Genomic DNA, 15,077 nt, shown 5'->3' with positions numbered 1-15,077 from the left:
CTACCTTTCCAGGTGCATGAACATCTGGTTTTGCCATACCACTTGAGTTTGTTCCATGTTTGGAACATATGTTTGGAATAGCGTACTAAAATACTCTTACTATGCAGAAATAGTAGGCTATTCCTGCTGTGCACAATATGCACATTTTCTGTACGTATAGTATAGCCAGAGAAGCTGCTATTTTTGTCACAGCGTGCAATATAAAATCGGAGCACAATGCTTAAAGTGTATCCCACAATGCTTTGTGCTCAACCCCCCATTTATATTAGTATTGCTTCTGTGTCTTTATTTGATCTGACGTGCAAATTTTATTTCTTCTCTCTGTTTCAGAGAGAACTTCATAACTGGAAGCATCTAAAAATGATGCTAAATTAAAAATGAGGTTAAATGTAGCGTACTATTAGCCCTTAGGGGTCTAAGTAGGCCTCTGGGTTTAAGAAAATGGAAAGGGCTCACTTTTCTGATACATTATAGCTCTGTGTTTATGTATTGATATTGCTATATTTATTAAGGTGTTTTTATACTTTTATTGCTGTTGAGGTGGGATACAGGTAAAGACACAGGTTTGGTGGTTTGAGTAGGTTAAAATCTGGGTGTAAGGGATGGGTCAGTAGTGTATATTTATATTAATTATATTATGTTTTAATTCCACACATTTATTCCACAGTGACTTTGCATCTACATGTTAGCTAGCAGTCATTAGAGTATTAGTAGATTGTCTGCTTCTAATACTTTATTTTGATGGGTTTGATGTATCAGAAACTTTGCAAGTATGTGTCAACTTATTCTACTAACCCTAAACCTACACTAACAGTGTACTCTCAGAGTTAGTAGTCATGTAGTCATAAATAGTTATAAAGTTACTTAGTAGAATGTCTAAAATGGACTATTAGAATGAAGTGTAACCAAATAACTGGTATTATTGTGCAGATCATACAGACAAGATCATGGCATTGAAAAGTGGAATGTAAAGGTTTGTGAGTAATTTTGCCTCATACTCTACATTGTATAACAATGTGTAAGAGTTATGACAGTTATTTGCTGAGAACGTATTACTAATGGAACCGTCCTCTGTGTAGACCAAGCGTAACTTTTTTTCACATGGTTTCTAGCGATTAAAAAACCCTGAACTTCTCTAAAATGTGGTAAGAGTGTGAATCACATCTAAAAAAAAAAATAATACATTTTTTGAAAGATTGTTCTATTTTATCAAAACAGTCTATAGGTGTGACTCACTGACTCCTCAACAGATTGTTGATGTTTGGTCTGTAGACGAAGATTTTAGAATAATGTTTTCTTTTCCTCATGTGAATGGGGAAAACCAGTGTGACTAAGCCTTCTCTTGTGCTCAGCGCTAGGCTAACTGAGCTTACCCAGCACTGTCCTAAGCATGTTATTTGCCACATTTCAACTACACAAACAGTTCAAAATGGCTTTCCTCATGACCAGAAATGCCAAAATATCCCTCTACCCTTGGGAATGACTTTCCCACAACTGCCTCCCTCTCGGAAACAAGTAATACGAGTCACTATTACACATAATGGCCCGTCTGTTCATGCTATCTCACTTCCTGTGTAGTGTACTGGAGTGTGCCAGTGGCACCAGGTCAGGAGGCAGGGATTTTTGGGGGTAAAGCTGGCATATAATTGAACTTCAAATGGTTAAGGGGCTATATTAGGGATCTTGGTGAGGTTTTCTTCCCGTAGCCTTCATTAGAGCAGCTTTTGTTACTGTAAGACATACCTCAGTGAGTCCAGATGCAGTCTGCCCAGATTAAATTTACCCTCTCTATGAGTCTCAGGCCTCCTGAATAGAGCCTAATCTTTCCTCTGCCTTGCTCTCGTATGAAAGCCCAGGGTTCCACAGGCTCCTTTGTGGTCGTCTTGTGGCTCTAATCTCTTGCTGCCAATCCACTCCATCCCCTTTGTCTTGAAGCATCGTCCTTGTTTCTTTTGTCACACAAAATCCACCTTAATATCGGCCCATAAATCTTAGGCACCATGATTTGAATAAATAAACCTCAATTGTTTGCAAAGAATTGCTTGTGTGACGACAGAAAGCTTTCATTTTAAAATCAAATATAATAAATAATATAGCATATAAAAAGACATTTTATATATATTTTTCATTTATTTTAGGGTGAAATATGCAAGATTCACTTACTTTCCACTTGTTCTGAACTGAAGTACAGTGAAAGCCATGTGTTTGCATTTGGCTTTTAGTCTGCCATTTGCAGAAAGTCCAAATCCACAAGCTGGCTCACTTTTTCCCCTTAGGATGTCCTCTTTACCACTAATTTGGTTTTAGTTTACCTTGCAATAAAGGGGAAAAAAACCAAACATGACTGCAAATAACAACGCCAGTTCTCTTACCCTGCCATGGTTACAACATGTTCTGCTTGCCCTGGAGTCTGCTAATACATTTACCCACAATTCCCTGGCAAAGCTGCTGTCAGCTGTGACATGAGGGTGTGAGGACACACACACACACACACACACGCACACACACTTTAATACAGAGCAACTTACATTGACCCAAGCTATATGTTTCAACACAAAATGTATATTTAAAGAAATTGTGTTCCCACCAGCCCAAGTCTTTTTTGTTTGTGCCCACTGCCATTTTCATCTGAATGGAAAAGCCCTTGTTACAACTGTCAAAAGTTTAGAGATAGAGCTTTAGTTCAGTTCAAATGTAATCATATATTATTACTGTCTTTTGTATGCGTTCAGTACATAATATAGAAAGTCTGCTACTGGTTCATAAAGGTAGCGGGCAGACAATAGCTCAGAGGGATGTTTAAACTGCTGTTAATTTTACAGGCAGTGATTCTGTGGTTAGACCGCTCACCTGCTACAGGAAGAGCCTTAATGAAACACTGCTGTCTGAAGATGATGTAGTTCAGTGTTGTCAGCTGTTCTGGCATAACCTCTATATCCTCTTGACTGACATCAGTAGTTAATTGTAAAGACTTGTTTCTTCAAAATACTGGAATATAGTGCAGAAGTCATGGAAGACTTTTTTAACACTCTTTAATTTTATGTAAAAGAGCAGCATGAACATTCTGCTAAACCTCTCCTTTTCAGTTACACAGAAGAAAGGGGCTTATGGGTTTGGAACGACATGTCAGTCAATACTCTGAAAGGTCAACAGGTCTATTGAAGTGACGCACCTGTGATGCCATAAGCCTTTAACACTCTGGGTTTCAAAAGATGCTCAGTGTATTGTGGTTTCTTTGAAGTGAATGCTTGCGAGCGTTTGAACTGGGCAAATGTGCTTTTATCCTTTTCATTGTTGAAATGCAACGCCTTGGTGACTTTCCAACTAACATACTAGATGTGGCATGTTTGATATTTTAACATTAAAAAAAACACCTTCGTTTGTGTTTCACATATGAACAAAAGGACATAAGGATGATTTTTTTTTTCAGTTAAACTACTGAACCATGCCCAATCCGCTTTTCAAGTGTGTGAGTGTTAAACATGATTAAGACTTAAGATTTAGATGCATGTTCTCAGAAGTGACTGAAAAAACAAAGTGACCAAAAGAAGCTTTATTTGTGTGTACACTAACATAATTTGATTTCTTTTTCAAATGCAGTCTTCAGGAATGACTGTTCATACTGCCATTTAGGTGATTAACTCAGATCATTGTGTGTTAAGACATTTACTTCACATATTTTTACATTAGAAGACAACATTGAACAAAATTATAAGTGACATCACAGCAAAGAGTATAACCTGTTGTGGTGGTCTGTTTGTTTCCATGGCAGCAGGGAGTTCCTCCCTCTTTATTTCTACGAAATAACATCCGTGAGCACACAGTTTATGACTTCAGCAAGCTGGAATATATTTTTATTTATGTGGCTTTCTCATGATGTGTCATAAATGACAGGAACTTTCAGTACTCATCCAAACGTGTTTTAATTCTTAACATCACCCACATTAAAACGCATTTTAAACTATGACTGCTCTCTTTTTAAATGCATATGTAGTTGTACTGGAATGCTTTTTGTGTGGAGCGAAACCCATTGGGATGAACACCAACCAATACCGCAGCATGCCTTCTTTTTTTGGCTTGGTATATTCAGCAGGGATCACACAGTGCCCTCTTTGAGTTCCCTTTCACCCTGATCCACACAAACAAGGATGCCTCACATGGCTGGACGAGTTATTTTTGTGATATGTTTTCCATACGCAATAGTGTGAGTGAGCGCTTGGAATGTGTGTGGTAATGAGATGCCATGCCAGTGTAAAGGAATGAAGACGAGCATGCCATCATTGGTTTCCTGTTTTCATATTTCTGAAGGCTCTCTGTGTGTTTTGCACAAAATAGCCCAAAACATGCTTGTGGGATATGGAAAGTGTTTGTGCATGTGATTTATGGAATGAATTATTGATTCTCAGAGGAAGTGCAGCTTTATATAGCTGTGTTATGTTTGTGCTGTGTGTGATTTTGGTACACCGTTTTAACAGTGGAATGCTGATCTATCAGTGCACTTGTTTGAGTGCGTTGTAGCCTGGATCGTCCACTGCAGGGAGCAGGTCTTAAAATAAAGCGTTTCTGAGTGTCTGCTGCAGGTCTGTGTGCTGGAGGTCACATGAGCCGTCCTCATGGCACTGAGTGCTCATCTTTCATAACACTACAGGGAAAGATGAACACGAAGACTCTACTGCTACTGTATTATACATGACCCTGTGGTTTTTAGGAAGGAAAGGAAGGATTTAATTTTGTCCTATATGTGACGATTATAGGAAAAATTATATTAAAGAATGTTCTGGCTCTTCCAAACTTTATAACGACTGTGAATGACTGTTGAGATTTCATCGAAATAGAAGAACAAAGTGCATCCATTCAACTTGAAAAGTCCACATGGCTATATTGGGGTGATTAAATACCTCTTGAAGTGAATTTGCGTAAAACACATATATGCATATTTAAAGATTTATAAACTGTAATCTCTTGCTTCCACTAACTGTTGTACACATGAGTGGTGTTTGTGTACTACATCTTGAATCCCAACAGCCATTGGAAGAGCCAGGATATTTTTTGTGTTGTTTATATATATATATATATATATATATATATATATATATATATATATATATAAAATTACTCACCCTCATGTCATTCCAAATCCATAAGACCTTTGTTCATCTTCAGAACACAAATTGAGATATTTTTGATTAAATCTGAGAGTTTTCTGACATTGCATATACTGCAAGGATCCTACTACTTTTAATGCCAGAAAAGGTACCATATCAACAAAATAGTCCATCTAACATTAGTGGTTGAACTGATTCACAAAGCACAAAGCCTCAACTGTTTTATGAAGCTACCGGAAGACATTGAGTCAATATTTTGCAATTGTATAACATGGTGATGTGGCTAAATCGCAGAACTAATGGCAGGACTACAAACAAGGTTTTTCGTTTAAGTTTTTTCTTTCTGCTTGAGAAATTAACTTTGCACTTTGTAACTTTGCAGATCATTTACATGCATAAACAGGTATATTACACACTAAAGGTAAAAAAGAAGGTTCTTTTTTCATGACCATTCTCAGTGGTTCCCAACCCTGATCATTGAGTGCCCTTGACTTTCATAATTCTGCTGTGAATGCCATCTTCTGGTGAGAAGTGTGTTATCTCCTGTGTAACTGCCTTTCCAATGCTAGTATGTTGCTAGGGTGTTCTGTTGGGTTGTTTACTGGCCAAAGCCAAAAAAGCCTACTACCAAGTCTGTTCTAGCCTCATAAATTGTAAGTCAGACTGTATCGTAAGTCAGCACAAATGATGCAAGATGAGTTACATTTAGTGTTGTCACGGTACCAATATTTTGGCATTCTATACCAATACCAAAGCAAAACAAATTAAAAGCACACTTTATACTATTTATACTAAAATTACATTCAACATTTTTCCTTAAGTAGTACAAATATTAAAAATAGTATATAAGTTTCACCCAAATTTAATTAGTCTTTTAATTAATAAAATTTAAACATTTTATTTTTTGGTAAATAAAGGGGATTTACTTTTAAAGGGGTACATATGGTGCGATTTCACATTTTCCTTTCTCTTTGGACTGCATAAATAAGATCCCTTAAGTTGCAGAGACTAATGTCTCAAAACCAAAGAGTTATGTCCACATACCCCCACTTTTTTTTTTTTTTTTTCAGAGTGGGTTTATTTTATAACACCACCCAGATTTTTTTGCAAAGAGAGGAGGCAGAGCTATTATTCTCACTGTAGTGTTGCTGCCGGTGGCCGGTTGAGGACAGTGGTTAAGTTGTTTTTACAACACTGTACCAGAACAGTTTAACATAAATATTAGAGGATGTTCAGTGCATTTAAGGAGCATCCTATCCTGGCAGTGCAGAGGTTATGGGCCAATTCTAACTCTGCAAGGACAGTCTGGCACTTCTGACTCACAACCTTTAAATAAGTCATGTTTTCTTTTTAAAATAATCTGCTACTTACTATTCAAACGTGAGGTTTGAGCAGTGAACGGTAGTGCTGGTGTCGTTTGTCATTTCTCCGAACACAAATGCAGACATGTGTTGCTTCAGTGTTGTTTATGCAGTGTGGCGCAATGCAACAGGATGCATAAAAGTACAGTACTAAGTCATGATAATCAATAATTATGTTGCCACTGGATGCTACAAATGCCTCATTTTAAGTGCAATTACTTTTGATAAATTCCATTTTAATAAGTAGATTCCATCTGTGTTTTTAGCATCGCAGGACCGGGTTGACCGAGTACATTTAAAATTTTTTTGCAGTAACAACTTGGTACAGAAAGTATCAGGTTTTTTGACAACACTAATTACAGTACATCCCAAATTCTCAGGGTTAGAGGTACATTTGGAACAGACAGTATAGTAGCTTTGCATTTGAGTAAAGACGAACAGCCATATAAGAAACTTTGTAAGTAAGAATAGAAAAGGCATCTTGTCCAGCACAGGCAGATGTTTGTGCTTGTGGTACACTGGTTTGAGCTCTGACAGTCTCTTTCCCTGCTTCACTCTCTCCCTGACGTGCTCCGTGTCTCAATGGAAACCTCATGCATGTGCACTCCTTCCCACTCCGAAAGAGAGGAAGAGAGAGAGGGAGGGATCGCAAAGAGCGAGAAAGTATCACATCATCAGAAGATCAGCAGAGGAAAGCAGTCATAGCAGGGACCAGCAGGCTTTGCCATGCTCACTCAGAGAAATGGGGTGTGTACCGACTGCGTTCTGCCCGGGAAGGACAGCTCGGACCAGATGGATGTAACGGGGTGTTCCTGCACAATAGGGGACTGTCCCTGGGATTGTCTGACAGGGGTGGACGGCTGTTTATCGGACACTTCCTGCCTTTGGTTCCAGCTCCTGGCTAGGGCATACTGGGGGGATGTGGAACTGGGGCTTCGGGAGGCCCAGAAGGGCGTCTCTTGGCGAAAATTGAAAAAGACATCTCCGATGAACTGCATGCGGTCTTGGGTAAGGATCTCTGGATCTGCTGTAGGTTAAAAGTAGCAGAACTAAATAGGAGAAGATGGGTTCATTGTGACAGTCTGGTGCTGCAGCGGGATGGAGGGTTTTAACATTGGCAGAGGCTCCCAGCGGTGTATTGAGTTACGTGGTGCTGAGGGGGGCGAGGAGATGGCTCTCAGGAATGCTTTGTGTGTCACTGACATCCAGGGTGGTTGTTTAGGTCTCCTACATTGAGCCAACATGTAACGTATTTTTCACAGCAAGAAGACTGTGTGTGTACGTGCCCTGGTTTCACATTTCAGTTATTGTTCCTATGTAAGCAACTGTCCCAGTAGAGCAACCTTGGGATTTAACAGACTTTGGATTGGGTAATTGCTCACGTTTTTAACCTAAACCCAGGGGATAATTGTTTCACTTGGAGAACAGGAGAACATAGTTGTGGATAAGTTCTTTTTATGTTTGGAAAAGTGTGTGTGTTCGGGAAAGCAAGATATTTCTGCGTTCGCAGGGAGCTCCATTGTGGCTAAAGAGTGACTCACGCTTGCCATAACTACAGGACGCATATGCATATTTGTGCATTTTGTCATGACAACATTTGCAAGAAAACGTTATTGCTTAGAAGTTGCTCTATCATAACTCAGGAGACTTCCCCTAAATTGATTTAAGATGTTCGTTTAGCTAACTATCAACCTTGTCTGTGATGTTTCTCCTTGTGTTCCTCAAGAGAAATAAAGACAGTTGACAGTAGGAGAATAATCTATCTGATTCAGAACATTCAAGTTCATTTACAGAAAAGTTTTTGGTATCAGAGTTTAAGTTTTGAGTTTTATCTCTAATGAATGTTATTTTGCTAGGGTCTTTTAAAAAAATGTATTAAGAAACAGGTGACATCAGAAACATTCTAAATGTAATCTCATTGCTTTGTAGACAAATAATATCCAGCAGATTGGAAGGCTAAACCATAGCTTGACTCAATTTATCATTCCAACCTTTCTGGTATTACAAGTCCCAGTGTAACTGGAATATTAAAATTTAAAAAATCAAAACAAAAAACTGTAAAAAAAACAAACACATGCACGTGCTAGTGAAATGAGAGCATCTGATTGGTTCTTAAATGTAACCAATGACTAATGAGATTGTGTGTATTATTCATACTCTTTGATGGGCTGGATGGTATGATGCTGTTTCTGGTGAGAAGGAGTCTCACACAGGGCAGCCATTCACTTCTCTTGGACTTTCCGCCATTTAGACGAGAGCTTTTTCCAGATGTATAATTTAACAGGTTAAATTTAGCATTGGAAACAGGGTTGTGTGCCCACCACATAGAGAATATGACTGGTTAATGGTAGGGAAATTAAAAATGAAAGACACAGGAATGTTGTGATGTTGTAGTGGGTGTTTTCGGAAAACCGTGCATATTATTCAAGGTAGCATTCACAGGTGGACCAGAGCAAAGACGGGAATAAGAATTCTTTGCTTAATTGCAGAATTATATAGAAGGATACCAGAAAATTCAGAAACTGAGCTCAATAATATGTTGTGTGAAGAACTCTAGGCTAATATCTGTGTCTCACTGTTTATCAGTAATTCAAATAGTTTGTGTATGCGTAAAATCATACAGAAATCACTATGCACAAGATGCATATTGCTTACTACACTGCATACTAGTTTGCCATTTCAAACTTCTCTTTCCATTTCTTTGTGAGATTTTGCAATGGACTGTGTCCAACACTGGATGTAAGTGATTTAAATACCGGTGATGTCATTTTCAAGCTCAGTTATGTAAAAGCCCAGCCCAGACTCTAGAGACGTCCACAGCTGTCTGTACCTGAGCCCAGCCACAAGCTAAAATACATCCATTCCCTTATAATACATCCATCTCCTGCAGGGCTAGACCACAGTCTGGTCTGTTTGGCAGCCAGAGTGACCCAGAGTCAGTGTGGTGCTGTCAGAGCCCACCACAAACACACACCCTGTGGCGGAATGGGATTCTACTGCCATTATTTCATCATGCAAATGACACACGTTTCCTCCGAGGATACGGGGAATGGACTGACGTCACTGGTCCAGGCAGTATACTGTGACATAACCAGAAGAACGTTAGTGATATGGGTGTCAAAAAACACAGATTGTGTCGCGATATACGTGGTGTGTACATATGTGTCGGTCATTGATCATAGGAAAGAAATGTTTCAGTTGACTCAGAGCATTTTCTGTGTGACCGTCATTGTCATGGCAGATATTTGAGAAGTGTAAAATCATGTCAGTGATGCTTTATAAACACTCACAGGATACTCTGTTTCAGTACCTTCTGCCCTTAAGGGAAACCTATTGTTTTCAGATACCATAAGAATGACATGATAACGGGGCACAAGAGCTTTGTTCCAAATCTTATAGTGAGCTGCTTTGCTGATTTTTAAGGCCACAATTTAACCATCTAACAGTATGCTGAAAATCAAACACATGGGAGACTTAGTTCATTTATATTGAGTCGCATATTAGCATGTTGCTAAGCTAATGATATGGTACACTAATACGCATTAAAATGATTTTTTTATCAATGCTGACAAATACCATGACCAGTTGCTAGCGTTACAGGATTTTTTTTTATTCCATGAACATGAATGGTAGTTTGTTTCCTTGGTCTCATGGTTTGCTCATAAGTAACTGTTTATCTGCATATCCTTGACATAATACAGTTAATAATACAGCCTGTGAACATCGTTTAGAACACCAAAAGTCTCAATGTGAATGCTGATGTGCCAGGTTAAAAAGGCAAATGTTTTGCTGCCTTTATTGGGACAGAGGGTGCTTTGTGCAATGTTGAGATTCTTTCAGTTCTTTTTCTCTCTTGCTGATTACCATGTCCGTTTTGGGTCAAACAGATTAGGAGATCATACTCTTTAAATTCTTTTGACCTTTTCTTGATTTGACAACAGTATTACACTGCACACATGCAAAAATAAAATGCAGAACCATTTGTAGATTGTGAAAAGAGAAGCGCTCTTTATCTCAGGTGAGACTGGTTAGTTGTCACATTATGACAAGTGTCACTAACTATAAGGATCGTACTCAAAAAAAGCTTGTTCTCCTCAGTGATGCTTTTGGCTTTTATCCTCCAGGCTGCGTTACTTTCCAAAGCAGCATTTATTTGATCAATAAAGCAGTAAATACAGCAATATTGTGAAATGTTATTGTTTACTTTTAAAAGCAATGTTTTCTATTTTAGAATATTTTAAAATGTAATTTCTTCTTGTGATACAATGCCGAATTTTTCGGGACCCGTTACTCCAGTGTTCAGTCTGACATGATCCTTCAGAAATCATTTTAGTATGCTGATTTAAATATTTGATCAACAAAACTTTTTTTTATTTTTAAGAATGTTGTCATTGAGGAAATCCATTAACTCTTTATTGAGGAATTCCAAAGTTTTGGGGAAAAAATTATGGCAATTAATGAAATAAGGTTGTCATATTTATTTAAACTTACATTAAATAGTAAGGACAAAATAAATTGGGAAAATAATTCAACAGATTTTTAAATATTTGGTATTCTTTAAATATGATTCATCAAATAATCCTGAAAAATCCTGAATATAATTGCTACTAAATATTTTGTAGTGTAATAATAAATAATTGCTTCTTTTTACACTGCCTGCTGTAAGCTGACTCAAACAGGTTGTGTAGATGATTGGTAAAATATCTGAATAATGGTGTCCGTGAGAGCCGACTGTAGAGCTTTAGGTTAAATGCAGCGCCTTTAAGCCAAAAACATGGTCTCAATTTCCTCTGTGGATTGTGTCTGTAATTATTGTGATGCCACTTTGGGTAAAAAGTATCTGAATGAATAATTAAGTGTTTGTTCTCTTTCTCAGGCTAAACAAAAGGACGGTTGTGAGCGCAGCGAGGCATCGGCTCTGTCTCCTGCCGCTGAAGAGGAGCCCTTCTCATGGCCGGGGCCGAAAACATTGCACCTACGCCGTACATCTCATGGCTTTGGCTTCACGCTCCGTCACTTCATCGTATACCCACCCGAGTCAGCCGTACAATCCTCTCTCAAGGTCAGTGCAAAGATAAAATAGACTGAAGTGCGGCCCAGATCGGGTTTATTTCTCCCTCTAAACATAATTTTGCTTCAGAGATGCGCTTGATTCTAAATACTTACCTTTTAATGCGTTTGCTCATACACTCATAGGGAAATTTATGATGCCAGGGAAAAAATAACATCTTTCGGGCCTCATAACACCTCTTATACGTAGTGCTGCTTTACGTGTTTTTCAGCGTTTCTCAATGTACTCGACTGTGGGTTGTGGAAACAAGTATCTCAGCGTATTCCACCGCAGCGGTAAAGCTGTCCAGTCTCAGAAGTGCCATTTCTGTCAGCTTATCCAATTTGTAAACTATATGCTACATTACTTGGAAGCAGTGAAACACTTAAATAATCATTTTTATTTTTTTAATGTTTTAATTTAGTTTAAAACTGCTTTTAATAACTAGTAAATTATTTAAAAAATATTTTTGTATAACGTTTTTTAATGAATTTTCTACTCAAATTCATTGAAATATAAAATGGCTGCAATAAAACATGGATTTCATGACAGATATAAATTGCTACTCTGTAGTAAAAATGTGATATAGTGCAGGCATTTAGCAAATACTACCGAGTAATGGACATAGAAATGCTTTCCTGATTGTTGATGTGGCTATAGAGTGACAAATCATTTGAATTTTGACATACATTTAAAAATTTTGGGTTTCACTTTATTTTGATGGTCCTTTATGATTATTCTGTTGACAATGAGTATATTTGCACCTACATTTCAACTAACTTTCATTAGAGTGTTTAGTAGAGTATTAGTACTGGTAGACTGGTAGGGTTAGGGATAGAGTAGAACGTCTGTTGGGAGATCACCACAATAAAGAGTTAGCAGATAATAATCAAACTGTCTACTTATACACTAATGGAAGTTAGCTGACATGTAGGTGCGAAGTTACTTATTCTTAACAGAATGTTCATAAGGGACCATCAGAATAAAGTCTTAAATATAGGCTAAAATATTTGCATCATTCATAGTTAGCTCTACTCTACAAAATACATCATCTGACCATCATGTAATGTGACCATCAAATGTTTTCGTAGTTTTTAATCGTCATTTATCTTTAAAGTTGTTGAGCATAAAATTTTACTCATAACTTGCACACTTGCCAAACTCCTAGAAGTTGCGTCAGGTCAGCCATTTTTGTGTGTTGTATGCATCAGACAGCGAATGAACCGTCGGTGGTCCATGAGCGTGGGGTCAAAAGATGAGTCGAACCCACACAAAAATGGCAAACACAAGCTGCAAAAAAAAAGTTCAGGTCTAATCTGTTTGTCTGGATTCCCACTATTTTTGTATATCTGGTTGCACAGATTTATCTGGAAAAGTTCCCAGACTGCTACAATAAGCAGGATTTGCCAGGTTTGCCAAGATAGAGGCATCAACTCAAAATGTTCAGAATTTAGTTTGAGACAAACAGTTGATTTTCTGATTGTTTTGCTGCTAAACATAATTGGATGACATGTTGGTCGGTCTGTTTTTCTGGACACACTAAGCTATGAAGTTGACCTGACTTTGTGGCAATAGTCAAAAAAAAACTACATGATCCCCATGAAGAGATTAAAGCATCTAGATAATGCTGTTACAATCAGCTGCTTCAGATACTGCTTCCTTGCAGATTAGTTACTGTTAGCAAACATGTGATTCACAGTAATCTGTTTGACACATAAAAGTGAGATTACTTTTTTCTCGCAACATTAAACAGCTTTTGTAACGCATTTAACTTCAATAATGTTTCCAAGTAAAACAAACCGATTGGATTAGGATAGCTATTATAAACCTATTATACATTTTTAATACTACTTTTTACTATTCAAATGATTATATTATGATAATGTGACTTTGAAAACTGGAGTAATGACTGCTAAAAATTCAGCTTTCCCATCACAGGAATACATTATGCTTTTACATGAAATTTTTATAATATTTCACAGTATTTTCTTTACTGTATTCCCATCAAATAATTGCAGCCTTGACAAACCTAAGATAATTATTTTAAAAAACAACAAACTTTTAAACAGTAATACATTTTTAATGCATGAATGTTTTTTTTTTTTTTTTTATTGTGACTTTAAAGTTTTCTGGAATATTTAACTAGGTTTTACCAAGTGCTCAAATGAAGGATTTAAGACCGAAAAACATTTGTTCACAGACATATTTATTAATTACACTTCAAATGGAACATGATTCCAGTCCCACAAAGCTCTTGAATGTCTTTGAAACATTTTGAACACTCTTTTATCTTCTCTCTCTTTCAGGATGAAGACAATAGCTGCAGAGGTGAGTTTAACTGTTCTCTGATCCACCTTCACTTTGCTTGTTTATTGAAGGCTTTTCTCTGAGACACTGAACGTGGCTATCTTGGACTGACCGATCTGTAGAATGAAACATCACAAGATCAAAGCTAACAAGATAATCACCGCAAGAATAGCCATGTTAGTGATTCTGGCCTAGATCTTTTCTTGGAGAAACCAGATTCACGCTTCATAATAGCGCATTGGATTTTCTTCGAAATTCAGGTCTGTATCTGCTTTGTCTGTCGTGAACTTCTGAGTGAGGTGTTATCTTCAGTGGCCCGTGTCTGACCTTGCACCATGTGAATTGCTGGGAATCTTTAATGCTCGCGCCCGGGGCAGGAAAACTCCCAGCTGGCAGTGCAGCGTGCTCTCTGGCGGTTGATCAGCTGTGGGCCGGTGTTTGGTTACTGCAGAGGAGTGTCGTGACTGTTTTTGAAGTTACAAATCATGCAAGGTAGTGGAACGTACACAGGTCTGTTTTCGGTAGAAAAACGGCAGAATAAAGATCAGAGGATGTGTGTGAAGGAGTGATTTAACTGGGGCAAGGTAGAGCAAAGTGTGTATGTATATTTGCAGTCTGTAAGAACAGGGTTGTCTACGTTATGTTGATTATATTTAGCACAGAATGAATGCATAATTTCCGTATTTTGAGAAATAGTGGGTTAAATGTTTAATTCTTGAATTAACTGTAAGAAACCTGTCTATTTAGCAGTACATCGCCTCATTTTTATTGTCCAAATGGTGCAAACATGCCATAGTTTATGTGGAAAAACTGTTTCCATCACTTGTCTCCAGCACATTTTGACCCATCTGCCCATCTTTAATGTGATTTTTATGTGCATATCGATAATTTACATTCTTGTTTTTTTTATGCATATATTAAATTTGCATATTTGCAAGTAGATAGTTGAATAATTCCAATTAGATTATTTGCAGTGAACATTTCATAGTGTAGTTGAATGACTGAATGATCTCTTTGTCCATTCCGGTCAAGGCAGCACCATCTCTCTTTCTCTCGCTCTCTCTGTCTCTCTCTCTGTTCTGCTGCAGTGTTTGTCACATCTCTCCTCATTCACATCCACATCACGTCCATCATGACAGCAGGAAGACCTGCTCTGGCTTTCATCTGCTGCACATATTCGTCATATTTACTGCACACACTCACTTATATACACAGAGAATTTTCGACGTATCTCAGCGCCTTTTTAGTATGAGT

The 15,077-nt window shown here is 37.8% G+C and overlaps 1 protein-coding gene across 4 annotated transcripts in view; it reads left to right on the top strand.

Moving 5' to 3' along the window:
• The window catches only part of LOC122329874 (rho GTPase-activating protein 21), a 78,169-nt gene that overhangs the window by 28,492 nt on the left and 34,600 nt on the right, over positions 1-15,077 (top strand). For 2 of the 4 annotated variants that reach the window (XM_043226506.1, XM_043226505.1), the window contains exons 1-3: positions 7,164-7,474; positions 11,343-11,528; positions 13,823-13,844. In XM_043226506.1, coding sequence (XP_043082441.1) covers positions 7,193-7,474; positions 11,343-11,528; positions 13,823-13,844 — 490 coding nt within the window. In that variant the 5' untranslated portion in view covers positions 7,164-7,192. Of the gene's footprint in view, positions 1-7,163; positions 7,475-11,342; positions 11,529-13,822; positions 13,845-15,077 lie in introns of those variants that run through there. The other 2 variants (XM_043226508.1, XM_043226507.1) reach the window with 1 other exon arrangement.

This window comes from Puntigrus tetrazona, chromosome 24 (assembly GCF_018831695.1).
Source record: "Puntigrus tetrazona isolate hp1 chromosome 24, ASM1883169v1, whole genome shotgun sequence".
NCBI lineage: Eukaryota > Metazoa > Chordata > Actinopteri > Cypriniformes > Cyprinidae > Puntigrus > Puntigrus tetrazona.
This window is presented reverse-complemented; position numbering and strand designations above follow the sequence as displayed.